Here is a 10,891-nt window from a genome sequence, read left to right as displayed (position 1 = left end):
AATAATAAATGGAGAAAAAAAAACACATTGTTCTTTTTCAACCGACCGGTCCAACTGGTTGTTAAGAACAAATAAAACGAAAACACACCAATCACTGGCCTCTGGCAGGGAGGACCACTACTCCAGAGAAGTATAAAGACAGCACTTCTAATCCATTAGGCATCTGTTTTCAGAAAGACTTTAATTTGTGAAGGTGCTGAAGAAGAGCATGAACTCAATTCATCTTCCAGCTCATCAGGAATCTACAAACCTTCATCAGATTCATCCAAAAAGTGCCCAGGAGGCAACAGAGATGGCGGCACACAGCGAAAACATCAGCATGTACCACCAGCAGAACTTATATTCAGCACCAAGGGTGGCCAACATTGCAATTGGGAACTATTCACCTTCAGCCAACTCTTGCTTATGGCTTAATTGTCCAGGAGTCAACAATATGCCTAGCTATCTTCATGGAAACAACCCAAGCTCATATATGCCACCTTCTTATGGATCCCATAGACAATTCCTGCCAAATTCGTCACGTTGCAGTGGTTCGGATTTTGCTTGGTTATCCATACCTTCTCAGGAGGAACTTCTGAAGATTGTGAGGCCTCCATATTCCTACTCAGCTCTTATTGCTATGGCCATACAAAATGCTCAGGAAAAGAAACTAACCCTGAGCCAAATATACCAGTATGTGGAGGACAATTTTCCATTTTATAAGAAGAGTAAAGTAGGATGGCAAAATTCTATTCGCCACAACTTGTCTCTGAATGACTGTTTTAAGAAAATGCGAAGAGATGAGAATGACCCAGGTAATAATATGACTACAATTATCCTAATTATATTTTTAGTCGCAATAGTATTAGTATTTTCCATCGAGTCTCCCTTGGTTTTGTATTTTAATTTCTTTTTTTTTTTTCATTTAAAATGTCAAATCATAAGTTAAATCACTTAAAAATATCTGTAAATATCTTCCAATCTGCAAATCAATTCGTAGAGTTCTTACCCTCAGGTGGCCCAAGTATAGTCCAGTATAGAGCAATAGTACAAATAAAAATTAACAGTTTGGTAGAAAGCATATTTTTTCATAAGTGTATTGACTTTTACATCCAACCTCAAACAGGAAGAATTATTTTAACAAAAAAACCTTTTGAAATACTTTAGATTTTTCCCCTAAATGACTTGAAATTTCCCATAATTTTTTTCAATCATGTTTTTCACTTAGTGAAACAGTAAAAATGTCTTTATTTTCATAGGTTTGTTTTAAGAATCTATACTTTAGTGTTGTTATATTTAAATGTATTTATTGTTTCTAGTTCATTAAATTTGAAAAATAATAATTTTTATTATTTTTACAATGTTTAGGCAAAGGCAATTACTGGACCTTGGATCCTAACTGCGGGAAGAAGTTTGACAATGGGAAATTTTGTCGGAGAAGAAAGCGCAGGTCAGAATCCAACAAGCCTGATGCTGTCTTGGAAAAAGGTGAAGAAGGTGGCAAAGATCTAGGGAGTAAAGTTAGTGATAACCCATCCATGATGACCCCATCATTCCCAGAGGTGGAAGCCTCTTCAAAAGATAGGAATAGCACATTTCCCACAGAAATCACCTCTACTCCCTGTGTCAATAACTTTTTAAGCAGTATGACATCCTCTTTGGACTCCAGCTCAGTGAACAGGCAGGTGTCTCTGGGGCTGGTCAACGAACTCTCCCAGAGGAACGCCACTGGACTAAGCAATGGCACCTCAGCTTCCTTAGTGGATCCATTTGCAGATTTGCAGCATACTATACACCTCAATAGAAGCCCCTCTTACAATTCTTTCACAGGTTCCCTTCAAAGCAGTCAATTCGATAGCCATTTTCACAACAATTTCAGTGTCGACAGCTTCATATACTCCAGAGCGGGCACCAAATTGTAGCCCCAGGAGAGAAGTTAGGTAACGTTGACTGCTGTTGGCGGAAATATTTGTTTTTTATATATATTTTTTTGGAACTAGTGCAAATGCGCAATATGGAAATTGGACTTGAAAACATCTACTGGGATGTCTTCAAGAAAGAACACATTATATTCACAATAGGCTGCCACTGTTTTACATCTCAGAATTTCCATAGGACTTTTTTTTAGCGTTAACGGTAAATGACAATGCAGAGTTATCTGCCATGTACATAGTTTAATATATTACACAATGTGTAAATTTGAGAGAAGCGGGTGGCTTTTTTACTGTTTTATTTATCAATTTTGATATTTTTATCTTTTATTATCCAAGAGACTGTTTGTATGAGTTTTGCAATAAATCGTGTAATAAAAAATTTGTTTTTGAATTACATTTTCTTACCGATCGGGAAAGAAAAATAAGTGAAAACAAAAGGGGTTTCATGAAAAAAAGAAAAAGTGCTTTTGTTATAAGGATTTCTATATCTTTTGCAATCTATTTATCTTGTAGCTATATACCCATATATCTTATCTCTCCATCTATATCAAATATATTTATCAATGTCGTATAATCAGTCTATTTCACATCTATCAATGTTTGTATTTCATATCTAATTATCTCTCATATCTTTCTTAACTAACTGCTGCATATATATATATATATATATATATATATATATACACTAGATGGTGGCCCGATTCTAACGCATCGGGTATTCTAGAATATGTCTACCGACGGTGGCGTACTTATTTTAAATCTGCCGCCAATTGGCTGGAGACCGTGTTTAAATTTGGCGCCACATTCGCACATTGGTCGCCGCGGGTGGCCGGGAGCAACCAGCAGAGCGGTGTTTAAATTTGGCGCTGATATTGCTGATTGGTCGCAGCCGAAGGCCGTGACCAATCAGCGAACCGTGTTAGTGAGGACCGGGGAGCATCCGCCTGCCTTATAATGCCCCATGCAGGATGTCACTCACCCCCCCGATATAATTCCCCATGCAGGATGTCACATTCCCCCCTCCCTTATAATGCCCCATGCAGGATGTCACATCCCCCCTCCCTTTTAATGCCCCATGCAGGATGTTACACCACCCTCCCTTATAATGCACCATGCAGGATGTTACACCCCCCTTATAATGCCCCATGCAGGATGTCGCATCCCCCCTCCCTTATAATGCCCCATGCAGGATGTCACATCCCCCCAATAGTGGCCCATGCAGGATGTCACATCACCCTCCCTTATAATGGCCCATGCAGGATGTCACATCCCCCCTCCCTTATAATGCCCCATGCAGGATGTCACACCCCCCTTTATAATGCCCCATGCAGGATGTCACATCCCCCCCATATAATGCCCCATGCAGGATGTCACATCCCCCATATATAATGTCCCATGCAGGATGTCACATCCCCCCTCCCTTATAATGCCCGATGCAGGATGTCACATTCCCCCCTTTCTTATAATGCCCCATGCAGGATGTTACACCCCCCTCCCTTATAATGCCCCATGCAGGATGTCACATCCCCCTTCCCTTATAATGCCCCATGCAGGATCTTACACCCCCTCCCTTATAATGCCCCATGCAGGATGTCACACCCCCCTTCCCTTATAATGCTCCATGCAGGATGCTACACCCCCCTCCCTTATAATGCCCCATGCAGGATGTCACATCCCCCTTCCCTTATAATGCCCCATGCAGGATGTCACATCCCCCTTCCCTTATAATGCCCCATGTAGGATGTCACATCCCCCCTCCCTTATAATGCCCCATGCAGGATGTCACATCCCCCCCCTCCCTTATAATACCGCATGCAGGATGTCACATCCCCCTTCCCTTATAATGCCCCATGTAGGATGTCACATCCCCCCCCCTCCCTTATAATGCCCCATGCAGGATGTCACATCCCCCCCTCCCTTATAATGCCCCATGCAGGATGTCACATCCCCCCCTCCCTTATGATGCCCCATGCAGGATGTCACATCCCCCCTCCCTTATAATGCCCCATGCAGGATGTCACATCCCCCCTCCCTTATAATGCCCCATGCAGGATGTCTCATCCCCCCCTCCCTTATGATGCCCCATGCAGGAAGTCACACACACCCCTACTTATAATGCCCCATGCAGGATGTCACATCCCCCCCATAGTGGCCCATGCAGAATGTTACACCCCCGTCCCTTATAATGCCCCATGCAGGATGTCACATCCCCCCTCCCTGATAATGGCCCATGCAGGAAGTCACATCCCCCCTATATAATACCCCATGCAGGAAGTCACATCCCCCCCCATAGTGGCCCATGCAGGATGTCACATCCCCCCCTCCCTCATAATGCCCCATGCAGGAAGTCACATCCCCCCATAGTGGCCTATGCAGGATGTCACATCCCCCCTCCCTTATAATGGCCCATGCAGGAAGTCACATCCCCCCCTATATAATACCCCATGCAGGAAGTCACATCCCCCCCCATAGTGGCCCATGCAGCATGTCACCCCCCATCATTTCTAATGGCCCCTCCACGATGTCACACACCCCCACCCCACCATGTAATGCCCTATGCCCCCGTACAATAAAAATAAAAAATCCAATACTCACCTCACTTCTCAGCTGCTGCTCCGGACTCCAGCGTAGCCGGCATCTTCCCACTGCGTGCTGTGACCGCTCAGGAGAGAGCGCGGTGTAAAGACGTCACAGAGCAACAGCGGAAGACACAGGAGCTGCTGCGGAGGCACGGGGAGGGGTAAGTATGGCGCCGGGGCCCTGAGTAAGAGGGGTGAGGGGAGGGGAGGGGAGGAGAGGGGAGAGGGGAGAGGGGAGTGGGGGCGTCACACTTGCCGTTGGGAGATAAGCGGCCGTAGCCACTGATCTCCCAAAGGTAGCCGCATGGAGGTCAGCGGCGCCTCCGGTCGGGGGACTTATGCTGCGAGCAGCCGGCTGCATCTCCCGGCTGCATCGCCGCTGACCTCCGTGCGACAGATGAGCCGCTAACGGCCGCCATCTTTTTCTGAAATGCCGCGTCGCTGATTGGCCGCGGCCGGAACAATCAGCGACGCGGTATTTTCTGGACAGAAGGACAGACAGACAGACGGGATAAGACAATTACATATATTAGATATATATATATATATATATATATATATATATATCTCTTTCTATTCTATCAAATATCCTTAGATCTCTCTATCTCATATCTATCCATCTATTTCATATCAATCTCTTTCGTACACCAAGGGCTCCCATAGTTAAATTTTTCTTAGAGATAATTAAATTGATGATAAGTAAATGAATTCCCTGTTTTGTTCACTCTGCCAACCAAAAATAAAAAATTCTTATGTAGTCCAAAATGGTATTAATAAAACCTTCAACTCTTCCCATGTTTTGTAAATCAGTGTCTTACCATGCAAAAATAGCAAATTCTAAAAATGCCATGTTACCCGGGGGTTGCTGCGATCATACTGACTGTTAGGCGTCGGTCTGGTTCGGGATTCGAAATGGGTCCAGGACCTTCTGTGGTCCCCCATTTCAGTCGTCAGTCTCAACGCCGAGCTGGTCCACGAGACATACAGATTGTCTCCCATGTATTGGCACCTAGCAAGGTTAAGCATAGGTTGCAGAGGGAGACAGGGTGCTTGGAGTTTAAGTCCAGGATTGGCCGTACTGAGCATGCCCGTGACCTGGCAGATCGTGATTGGTGGGTTGGCACCCACCTGACCCGGTGACCTGGCACCGCCTGATTGGTCCACGGGTAAAGTCACCAATGGCGCGTCGGTGGGCAAGGCTTAGTCTTTAAAAGGCCCGCCCACAAACATGGCAGCACGCTCTGGTCATTGAGCAGTGATGCTATGGTGTGGACGACTCTGTTCCACGTGTAGTTTACGCTAGGCAGGTTAGCTCCATAGAGGCAGGTAGCTTCGTCTAGCAGTCTGGCTCAGCCAAAGGGGTCGCCTAACACCCCTCTTTAATTCTATACAGAGAGCATTGTAAAAGACAGACAAGTGGGATGCTGACGCTAATGATGGTGCCATCGCCACTCACCATCTTGATGTACTCCTCAAAGTTTGTCAGGATGGTGCATATGTCAGACATCCAGGTCCACTCCTGAGGTCTTATGTGTGGAGTCTGACCTGAATATCGACGGCCTTGTTGCAGCTGGTACTCCACAATTGCTCTCTTCTGCTCACAAATCCTTTGCAACATGTGGAGGGTAGAGTTCCAACGTGTGGGGACATCACACACCAGTCAGTGTGCCGGAAGCTGCAAACGCTGCTGCAATGCAGCAAGGGCAGTGGAAGCTGTAGCCGACTTCCGAAAATGAGCTGACAGGCGGTGTACTTTGACGAGCAGATCTAGCAACTCGGGGTATGATTTAAGAAACTGCTGAACAACGAGGTTAAGCACATGAGCCAGGCAAGGTACATGTGTGATCTCGCCTCGCCTCAGAGCCGCCACCAGGTTACGGCCATTGTCACACACGACCATGCCTGGATATAGGTTCAGCAGTCTCAGCCACAGATCTGCCTGCTCTTTCACAGCTGTCCACAACTCACAAGCAGTGTGAGGTTTATCACCTAAGCTTTTGAGTTTCAGCACAGCCTGTTGCCGCTTGGCTGAGGCAATCTAAGATGGAGGCTGAACATGAGGAGGAGGATGATGCACAGCAGCTGTAGACTGTGGGGGCAACTCTGACTGACATAGGGCCCGCAATCCTCGGTGTGGGGAGGATGTGTTCCGTCCCAAAGTCTGACTGGGTCCCGGCTTCCACTCTGTTTACCCAGTGTGCCGTCAGGGAGATGTACCATCCCTGGTCATAAGAACTTGTCCACGTGTCCGTTGTCAGGTGGACTCTCCCAGTAACTGCGTTGTTGAGGGCAGGGAAGATGTTTTGGGACACTTGCTTGTGTAGTGCGGGGATGGCATACTGGGCATAATAGTGTCGGCAGGTGCCTGAGTACCGAGGGACGGCCACCGCCATAAGGTTGCCGAAGGATTCCTTCTCCACCAGCCTAAAAGGCAGCATTTCCATCGCAAGCAGTCGTGAAATGTGTGAATTTAGGACTGTGGCCTGTGGGGCGTTGGCTGCAAATTTGCGCTTTCGTTCAAAGCTCTGGGATATGGACAATTGAACGCTGCGGTGATATGTGGACGTGGACGTTGATGCTGTTTCTTGAGAAACTGCCATAACAAGTGAAGACTAAGAGAAGGGGGCATCTTTGCATGCAGTATGGACAGGGAATTGCCTTGCACGCACAAAAGGGGGTTCTGTTACATGCACAACAGCGGAAGAAGCAGTGGTGACACCCGCTGACACCGGTCGTGGACCCTGGGGTTCGCCCCACAAAGTCGGATGCTTTGCTGACATGTGCATGATCATGCTGGTGGTGGTCAGGCTGGTAGTTTTGTCAAACCTGCTGATGCTGGCATGGTAGGTGGTACAAATGGCCTTTGTGGGGTTATCAGTAGTGTTGAGCCACCCCCGTAGTGTTCGAGTTCGGTTCGGTTCGTCGAACACCCGTGTGTTCGCCGAACTGTTCGTCGAACTGTTTGTCGAACAACTTCGAACACCGTTAAAACCAATGGCAGGCAAACAAAAACACATAGAAACACATAGAAAACACCTTCAAAGGTGTCCAAAAGCTGACAAACTGCTCAGAAGACACAACTAACACATGGAAAAGTGACAAGTACATATAGTCATGCGAAAAGAAAAGAGGTGGAGGAGTTAAAGGAGGGGGAGACACAGATATAGGCATGTCATGCCCTTCTAAAATCCAAAAAGTGAGAAGCCGAGACGGCCAGTCCGCTCCTGCCCGTGCCACCTCCGTGTCGCCGGGTTTGTGCCAGAGCCGCGGTGAACCCTGACGGCCAGCCCCCCTCTCCCAATACTGGTGCCTGTCCGCTGGTGGGTCGAGAGAGCCCCCCTGTGGTGGAGGCAGCTCTAAGCTTTTTAATTTAAATTGTCCCTCTAATTTGAATGAATACACTTTAAATCCATTTACAAGGATCTATTGGAGGGCAAGTCTCATGCCAGCAGCCGCGTAATTCCAGCTCCAGTAGCGTCCACTAAAGCTGCTGCAGTTAAAAAGCTTTTATAAGGATCGAGCTCGGCTGTCCACCGCAAGGCATCCTAGTGCCAGTCCCAGCCCCTATGCCTTGGGGTGCCTCCTGATGCTCTTCACTGAGTATCCCGTGGCCCCGAAGCATTTCCTTTGAAAAAATTAAGTGTCCAAACTACAGGTGGTGTAGCTTGCTTAACAGCCGGGATAATCCGCTGACTAGCAGACACTGCTACTAGGCACAAAGTATTTCCTGGGCTAGATGCAGTTAAAAATTTGTAAGTAGATACTCTCGTTGGATGCTGAGAAAGCATTCCATAGAGTCTCCTGGCACGCCATATATGATTCTCTTAAAAAGCTTGGGGTAGGGGTCTAGGGGACCCTTTTATAGCCAAAATCACGGCCCTGTATCACAATACGTCACCTAGGCTGAAGATAAATGGAACTGTAGCACCGAGGGCTCGGTTGCTACAGACGTATTGCACCTCACCCAGAGGTGTGATATCTCACTCTCAGATAAGGATGGAGTGTGGATCAGGACCCGACACCTGCATGCATTACACCACATTGCCGTGGGGCAGGGAGACCAATATGCCCCTGAGATGGGCATGACAGTCCCTGTCCCTGGCTGGAGTGGGGGGAGGGAACACTGAGGAAGGGGAACCCTGCAGTGCAGGAGCAGGAAGGAAGCAGTTCCTGGGTGCATTGAGAAGGGAGTATAAAAGGTGGGCACCATCTTAGTTCAGTGCAGAGAAGTCTGAGCAGAAGTGGCAGGGAGCAGGGGCTCTGCATGAGCTCTGCTCCGGAGGCGGGCCTAGTAACAGAGGCCCAGGCCTGCAAGAGGGAGAAGGAAGGAAGAGGAGCGGAGAAGGCTCCAGGAACGAGGAATGAAGGGATCCCAGGGGTGCGGACGGGCGAGTCGCCACCGCACGCCCGAATCCACCTGCGTGGAGGGGTCAGGCCAAAGGGGGAGACCGGTCCCCGAACTAGTGGAGGCAGGAAACGACCCTCAGCTAGAAACCGGAGGCTCTGACATTTTATGTGGCGCAGCCCCTTGCTCCACCCGCTAGGAAGGCACCACATAGGGTCAGGGAAACTGGCGCCAAGTTTACCAAGAGGAGGCCCGAGGCAGCCGGACAGAAGTGTTGGTAAGAAAGGCCAGACAAAGGACACACAAAGGGGGTCCTGTGAAGCGCTCCAAAGTTATCTGGGAGTTGTCTGAGCCCCTCATCTGGTGAGCACAGTACGACGTGGGCAGCCGTTACCTGCAGACGTGGTCTGGATAATAAGAACTGTTAGTAAAGGCCCTGAACTGCATCACTGACTCCGTGTCGTTACTGCTGCTGCCCTGCACCATCACCCCCATCCTCCGCATACACTGCCCTGAGGCTATACTCCTCCCGTGGGGAGTTATGCTACGCTCTGCTGCACCCACAACACCAGCTTTAGCGGTCTGCCCTGTAGCGGCGGTTCACTCTGACCGCAATCCACGGGTGGCGTAGTCGGACATTTAAACATCAAAACCACATAAATAACCACATAAATAGTTCCGCCACTGGTTTGACCGCCCTGAGCCACGGAACCGGATCGCCGCCACGAAGACTACAACCACCAGCATCCACCAAAAAGGGTCCGGCTCCGGGTGTCCCAAGGCCCAGGGGGTGCGTCAGAACATTTTCATCACCTTTCACAATCACCAATGGGACAAGGCAGGGATGTCCTCTGTCCCCTCTCTTATACATCCTAGTGACGGAGCACCTGCTCTCATCAATTCGCCATAACCCCAATATTAGGTGGATTGAGGTGGGAGGCACCGAGTACAAGTGCTCTCTATTTGCTGATGATGTCCTAGTATATATCACTCAATCACATATATCCATCCCTGCTGTTATGGCTGAAATAGATCACTTTGTTACATGGTAAAATTTTAAAATCAATGCAGCGAAGTCTGAGGCCCTCGATGTCTCCCTCCCTAAATCCATATAGGATTCCATCCAGTCCAACTTTCCCTTTGCCTGGCCCTCACAGGGTATCAAATACTTAGGAATTCCTATTCATAGAGACCTCTCCCATCTATGTTATCTTAATTTTGGGCCCTTTATTGAACAATTCCATACAGACCACGGTTGGCAAGTTAGAACTGTAAGATTCACTACGTGAACCACTGGTGTTTTGTGGAAAAGCACATGTACACTGCTTTCCAAATTATTATGCAAAAAGTGTTTAGGAGTGATAAGGAAAGAATTTGTTTGTTTGTCAGTTAAACTCATTGATGGTGATGTGTGTCAGGGCTCTTTATATCACTGTAAGCAATTGCAGACACCTGTGCTAATTAGTTTGGCAGGTGTGTCCAATGAAAGGCAAGACTACTTAAGAAGGCTCTCTCACATTATTAAGCAGCCTACATTTTCTGCCAAAATGGGAAAGAAAAAGGATGTGTCGGCTGCTGAGAAGCAACAAATTGTGGAGTGTTTAGGTCAAGGCATGACTACAATCAACATTGTGCGACGATCAGGATGAAGTGTCTTGGCAATCAAGAAGTATGTAGCTGATTCACAGTACACACGTGTGCGTGCTGATAAGGGCAAATTGAGGACTCTTTCCTACAGGCAATTACGTCAGGTTGAAAGAGCAGCGGCAAAAAAGCCTTGTCATAGCAGCAGACAAGTTTTTGAAGCTGCTTGTGCCTCCAACGTCCCCCGAACAACAAGATGCAGGGTCCTTCAGAGGTTTGCAGCTGTGCATACGCCATCCTGTCGACCTCCTCTATCCACTTCACACAAGCAGAAACGGCTCCAGTGGGCCAAACATTACATGAAGACTGATTTCAAAACTGTTTTGTTCACGGATGAGTGCCGTGCAGCGCTCGATGGTCCAGATGAATGGAGTGGAGGATGGCTGGTTGATGGACACCCCACGCAAACA

General features: G+C 47.9%; 1 protein-coding gene across 1 annotated transcript; it reads left to right on the top strand.

The window, feature by feature from the left end:
- The first annotated feature begins 208 nt into the window (after positions 1–208).
- On the top strand, positions 209–1,901 carry LOC141173037 (forkhead box protein I1c-like). The gene is made up of 2 exons (XM_073657673.1): positions 209–794; positions 1,348–1,901. The coding sequence occupies exons 1-2, from the start codon at positions 209–211 to the stop codon at positions 1,899–1,901; spliced, it is 1,140 nt and encodes a 379-aa protein (XP_073513774.1).
- The last annotated feature ends 8,990 nt before the right edge of the window (positions 1,902–10,891 follow it).

This window comes from Phyllobates terribilis, unplaced genomic scaffold (assembly GCF_046119375.1).
Source record: "Phyllobates terribilis strain yellow unplaced genomic scaffold, ASM4611937v1 Scaffold_1__5_contigs__length_1240528914, whole genome shotgun sequence".
NCBI lineage: Eukaryota > Metazoa > Chordata > Amphibia > Anura > Dendrobatidae > Phyllobates > Phyllobates terribilis.
This window is presented reverse-complemented; position numbering and strand designations above follow the sequence as displayed.

Excerpts from the sequence above, each read along its gene's own strand:
- LOC141173037 (XM_073657673.1), top strand. The coding sequence starts at position 209 with ATGAACTCAATTCATCTTCCAGCTCATCAGGAATCTACAAACCTTCAT. Across the intron at positions 795-1,347 it reads AAGAGATGAGAATGACCCAG|GCAAAGGCAATTACTGGACC; the intron begins GTAATAATATGA and ends TACAATGTTTAG.